The 6,585-nt window shown below is 36.9% G+C and overlaps 1 protein-coding gene across 1 annotated transcript; it reads right to left on the minus strand.

The window, feature by feature from the left end:
- Window positions 1-1,067: 1,067 nt before the first annotated feature.
- Window positions 1,068-6,473, minus strand: si:ch211-236k19.2 (LIM/homeobox protein Lhx6). Its single transcript, XM_036599103.1, has 8 exons — window positions 6,095-6,473; window positions 5,797-5,919; window positions 5,375-5,496; window positions 4,380-4,594; window positions 3,657-3,739; window positions 3,481-3,576; window positions 2,075-2,201; window positions 1,068-1,177 (listed from the first exon to the last, which is right to left on the minus strand). Exons 1-8 carry the CDS (start codon window positions 6,095-6,097, stop codon window positions 1,068-1,070), a joined length of 879 nt encoding a protein of 292 aa, XP_036454996.1. The 5' UTR covers window positions 6,098-6,473.
- Window positions 6,474-6,585: the final 112 nt, after the last annotated feature.

Raw genomic sequence — 6,585 nt, forward strand, 5'->3', positions numbered from 1 at the left:
TGCCTATGGTCGGCATGCCCAATGCTTAGTGTCAGCTAGAAGGGTATAAGTAATTGGGCATGTATGGTCCAGAACTAATAATTCAACATCACTACTTGTCACAGCAATGTTTCAACATCTAGGGTAAAGACTTCCCAGAAAAGTAGAGGCTGTTATTGCAGTAATGGGAGACAAACTCCCTATTATTAACCTTGACTTCAGAAGAAACACTTGGGCCCAATCCCATTTCTTCTTTTTGCCCCTACCTCTTGTTTTCGAGTGTCACCCTAACCCCTTGGAACTGAGTTACAAGGCGTAGTAGTTGAAATCTTGCCCTACGAAATGGGACAACCCTCAAATTAAAGAAAAAAAAAAAACTTGCTTCAATATTCATTACTAGCGGTGCTCTGTAGGCGACCCAGCCCGTCTTCAGTGATAGCAGAGAAGGGAAAAGTTCAGCAACCTCACTGCTGGGCTGTAGTTACATTTAGGGCATCACATGCTTTCAAAGAGGGGGTATCGCCCACCACTAATTCTTTGGTGATACAAAGCTGAAGTCAGTTATTCACCAGCTTCTTGTTCGAATTTTCCCGTTCCACCTTAAATAGTGCAGGGAAACAGGAAAGTTAGCTAGGTAGCTACGGAGACATTAGAATGTTATTGGCGATTTTTTATGCTTGTTATGAAGAAAACGACCATAATACATTGAAACGACATTAAACTAAGATGATACAATCTTTTGGAGCGTGCCTCTGAAAAACCTCCGTTTGGAGGGACGTGTAGCCCTAACGCTTCGCCCTACCCATCTATCTTAACAAAAATTGGGACACCCTAACCCTAGACGTGAACACGCAAAACAGAGGGCTAAGGGCTAAGTGGTAGGGGCAAGGAGTGAAATGGGATTGGGCTTTGATGAGCAGAGGTCTACAAACCTTTGGAGATATAGTGTGTTTCAAACACACATAATATTATTTTCCATTTAAAATGTGCTGCTCTTTTGTCTTATGATACACATTTACCTTAAGATTATTCTTAGCTTCTTTACATGCACACTAAAACCTCAAACCTGAATAGATAATATATATTATTCAATCATGTTGCTCCCTTTGTGTTGCTTCTCCAACGCATGAGCTGTCCTGCTGGTAACTGAAAGGTACCATCATGGCAAAGCTCTGGGTGGCTGTAGGTAGTAACTGATCTGTGAAAGACATAAAAATGAACATAGAAAATGTTTCTGTAGTTTCTTTAAAAGTATTGCTGTCATAAGAAAGCTTTGTCACTCTGAAAGAGAAATTTCATAGTACATAAGGAAAACCTACGTCAGGCCTAAACTGACATTTTGAAAGCACGTCTATTAAGCATGTAATGATTTCTGTGCATATCAAAAAATCAAATCTATCTTTTCTGAGAATCTCTCATTTACCATCTTGCATGGAAGCCACTGTCAATGATTAAAACTAGACATCTGGGTGCCTCCTATCAGACTAAAGTGGGGGAGAAGGGATAGGGACTTATGTTATTGCTGCATTCATGCTCAAATGACTGGGCTTTTCATAAATCAGTTATAAATTTTAGGGGTTGTAATTTTGGGGTTTATGTTGTAGGAGGGCAGGTATTGACAAAGTTCTTATGGTGAACCAATCTATGTAGTATATGATCAGAGCTCTGTAGACTGATTTTTAACATTTATAACATAAATAATTTTTTTAATTAAATCTTAAGCACAGAATTAAAAATCATATCAAACCTGAAAATATATGCACTGTTAGGCTTCATGTACACATGCATGTAAGCTGTGCGCATGGTGCAAACATTAATATATATAAACATTGATATGTAAACACAAGGCTCATACTTAGGCACTTATTTTTGCTGTAATGAAAACTGTATTGTTTTAAGACACTGTTGTATCTTACGGACTCTTATGTAACATTACACTCCTAATTTCTGTCAGCCCCACAATCTGGAAAAGGTCCTAAAATGTAATTGGCAGCGGGCATTAAAGTGTGGCTGGACAATGTGATGCAGCATAAATAAGACAGTAGTAAGTTGTTTTTTAAGAAAAGCTGCTGAATCTTAGTGACCCGACACTCACCGCTGATGTGCTGAGGCATGGCTGCAAGCTGAGCTGACTCTGGTTTACTGAATGGTGAGTAATGCAGCTCATCCAGCGTCATGCCAGGGTGCTTCTTGTGTCTTGCACGGCAGTTTTGAAACCAAACCTGTGAATGTGTTAATTCTTAACCTTAAATTCTAAGTGTAGTTATTGATAAAAAAATGACACATACTTTACATTATCGTGATATTCTTTTGTCAAGCCAATTTAGATTCACCAGTTTGTTCAGATAACATAAAAAGATGTTTTTGTTGTTCTGAATTATTTCAGGGTTAATGATCTTATAATCTTAAAGTTGTTTTTTTGTATAATTCAGTCAGTGAGATAAAGTCATTCAGAGTGTTTTGGTGCAAAGTCAATTAGATAAACTTACAGCCCTAGATTTTCTTTATAATGGTGGTGATAGGAATCAGGAGTTCAACATCTCCAATGCAAATATAGCCATTTTATTTGGTTTCCAAAGTAACCAGTGAACCTACTCGTCTTCTGAATTTTTACAAGTTGATAATGGTAGAATAGTGTTAAATTGAGTACTGTTTTGCCAACCTGCATGATTATGCCATAAATTCCTGTAAAAATACAGCTTAGACAAAAATCTCTAAAACGACGTCTCAGCGATCAAGCAACCTATTTGCAACAATTTCATGTATGTACTTTTGGTGAAACATTAAATGCTTCAGGCATTTGGTTCCTATGACCACCACTGGGAACAATTCTGACATTAAGTTTCTCCAGAGCAGTGCATTTTACATTAAACCACTCTGATAACTGTTTATATCTAAACCATTCATTTAAGCAGAAATTTTGAAAATTGGTGGAATTCTCCTTTAAGGCACCCAAATGGCTTTTATAAGCTTAAATACCAGATAATTTTTTACAGTGTCAATATGATGCTTGATAACTACTACGAATCCAATATATAAGGTATTTAGTTGTAAGAATGAAGAATGTGATGGACCCACAGACAGCATATCATCACTGTCCACAAAAAAAGTATCTCCATTTTTTGAGTGTATATTTTGAACTCATCAATCATCTGTTCATTACACTGTATGAAACATTCACGATCAGTGGACCAATACTTGGAATAAAACCTTTTAACATTACACATACTTTTCACATACTTTTTACATTAACTACATTACATTTTACATTAACTTACATTAAAAGTTAAGAACATTTTTTTCCTCTCCTGTAAAGTTACTATTTTGGAGATACTTATTTTTCTTTGGACAGTAATAATATCAGAGCTTAAAGGTTAATCAGAGTTTTTTGTTTTCACAGTTCCTGAATACAGAATGAAAGAATTGCTACAGAGCACTGCTTTACTTTACCATCCACAACATGTACATATATGTTCGCATCACTGCATGGTGTTGCTCTACCTGTATAACTCTTCGGCTCAGTCCCGTCATGCCTGCCAGTTTCTGCAGAGTCTGAGCATCAGGATTGTTATCCTGGGTGAACTGTATTTGCATGACCTGAGTAGAAAAAAGTGACTTGTAAGGGCAACATCATGATGCAGAAGCATCTATTCTTCAGTGTGGAACAGCTAGAATACCTGTAGCTGCTCTGGGGTGAAGGAGGTGCGGGCTCTTTTGGAAGGCTTCGACAGGTAGTCCGAAGATAAAGCTCCCTCTAGACCTGAACATTCGCAAGAGGGAAAAAAAATGATTTCACACACTCCTGTAATTAATATTTTACCATTACACTAAAGCAAGTATGTGACATTATCATAATTAACACTGCACTGTGCATAATAAGCTTGGGTACACTTAGCTTACACAAATACATTATTTAAAATGTAACAAATTAAAAACTAGTCAGGTTTGTCTTGTGAATAATACCATAACCCCCACATTTTATTCCCTTGTTGTGATATCAGGAATCATTAAGACTAAGCGTCTAGATGTTTTTCCATTTTTTTCCATTTAACTATAGTATGGAAAGAAAACTGTCAAATTAGTTTTTTGACAGATCCTACCAAGAAAGATACTTAGATAAGTGTGAAGCTGAGTTTTGTTAAAATATATCCAAAGTATTGATGAATAACGCTTTCATGCAGAAAAACGTTCTTATTTTGTTAAGTAGTAACAGCATTTACATTTCCAGGGACAATGCACAGTAATTTAGCCACTATAGAACCTGGACAGATACAGGACAACAGCACTGACCAGCGTTCATGCAGTTACTTATAACCTGCATGATGCATGCAGAAACCTAAGGTGTTGTAATGTAACAGCACAATTAACAGCAGTAATATCCCCAAATGTTTTGAACTGACCCTGCTCTGCTGCCACACTTTCCACCACAATGTCATAGTGTATGCGGCAAAGAACTCTGCTGTCCACTAAGCCGAACTCCTCTCCCGTTGACAGCTGTCTTTTGCAGGAGAAACATGCGAAGCAGGCCAGGTGATATGTGTAGTTTTTGGCTCTGCGGACCCAGTCAGTAGCGCTGACGTGATGGCCACACCAAGCACATTTAATACCAAAGGTACTGAAAAACAAATGAAGCTGCAATGAGTGTTTTCATTATCTGAGACCTCACATTATCTTTTGTTGTTGTAACACTTGGAGGTTTAAAACTATAGCAAGTACAAATTTATAAGTGCATTTAGTTCAAATGGAGAACTCATTAGTTGTAACACATTTACAGTGTCTTTTATCTAAACCTAAATGAAACAAATTCATTATTTTGATATAAACCATCTCTTAGATCTCATAGGTGACATTAGAAAAATAGGTCTTATTCACCAACCATTCTTAAGAAGAAATTTCTTCTTAAAACCCACTTATTCAGTTTTTGCAAAAATTCTGACATTCATCAGTGTTTTCTAATTTGGGATGAGTTCTTAGGTAAGAACAGAATCGAACAACCTCAAGAGCACAAAGGTGTGAACAATTCTGCGGTTTAAGAACGCGTCATGAATCTGACATAGACTTTTTCTCAGGACCTTTCTCAAGAACACATTTAAGCTAAAACTTTCACTGTTAGAAATAAAGGTTCTGTGCAGGCACATTTCTCCTTTATCAACGTACAAACAATGTAAATGTCAAAGGTACAACAGTGGTTTTAAGGTCCAATTATGTGTAGGAAGGTGTTGATGAATGAGGCCCAATGTTCTTGTCTTCTTATGTATTAATGAGGTCTACAATAACTTTGTTCTTAATAATAAATAAAGCCTTTTGCGAGTATTTTTACTGGCAGTCAGAATTTAGGTGCCTGTATTACAAAAAGTTACAGGGTCTTTCAATAAGAAATCCAAACAAAGCTCACCTGTTATAATCCATCTTACAGAAAATCTCCTGATTCCTGATGTAGCAGCTGTTGTGTTGATGTAAAGGTGTTCTGCACACGGAGCACTTCATACATTTTATATGCCAAGTTAAATCGTTCACCTGAAAAACAGTCTTCATCTGTCATCTGTTTCAGAAAGCACTTACTAATCAGTGACAAAAACAACCTATAAAACCATAGAACTGCTAGTACTCATCATCTGTCTATTTATATAATAGGCTAATATAAGATCATACAATATCATTTGATGGAATTGCAGTAAAAGCACCAGCACTAATTCTACTAACAGGATAATATTAATATTAATAACGATAATAATATTCATTTTCATTGGTACATTTATTACAATAAGTGCACTCTGTTAAGTCTTTTGCTGCTATTTCACAGAAGCTCATAAGCACCTTTAACAAGTATCTGTCCTGTATTTCCTGTGTACATCGAGCACAGATGGGAGTCTCCTCATTTAATGAAGATACTGGCGATGGTTCTTCTTTCAAACCGTCGTGTGTTCCATTTGAGATCGACTACACATAAAACATAAAAACATTTTCTTCATGCATTATGTTTTCCTTTTTTAAGTCAGAAGATGAGATTTATTAAGACAAAGCCCAATAGCCCTTAAGACTATAATAAATGGTAATAAAAAGACAATAATATTTCTGAAATAACATGACAGATAGTTGTCCAGTTTAAACTCACCATTTCTGAAGGTGATGGCCACTGCAGCAGCTGGGTGCTCTCTGGCCTCACCTTAAGCCTGTCCTGTTTTATAGGCCCCTAACAATGAGAAAACTGCATGGCTACATCAGCAGGCCCTAATTACCTCTGAACTGGAATCGATTAACTCCTGCTCTTAACCTGGAACCCTTGAAAATAATTATCTTACCTCATCCAAACCAAAAAACCTCCCTGCTCCCTGCAATTAGTAATGACTTGAAGTGCCCCGGTAAGGATGTAGTGAGAGTGTCAATTTCAGCTGTCCATCAAAAGGGATCGAGGCCATCCGCAGCAGCATAAATTCTGCCAAACAACTGTAGGTTGAAAACTGAAAACCTATATAGACGTCTGGCCTTCACTTTGTATGGAAACCACTGATTTTTGACAGATAGAGGAATTGAAAGGCAGGGAAAAAATTATAATGTACTATGAGAACACAGCAACTGAACACTGGAAAAGTTTTTTGTTTTCTT

This window comes from Colossoma macropomum, unplaced genomic scaffold, assembly GCF_904425465.1.
Source record: "Colossoma macropomum unplaced genomic scaffold, Colossoma_macropomum, whole genome shotgun sequence".
Classification (NCBI taxonomy): domain Eukaryota; kingdom Metazoa; phylum Chordata; class Actinopteri; order Characiformes; family Serrasalmidae; genus Colossoma; species Colossoma macropomum.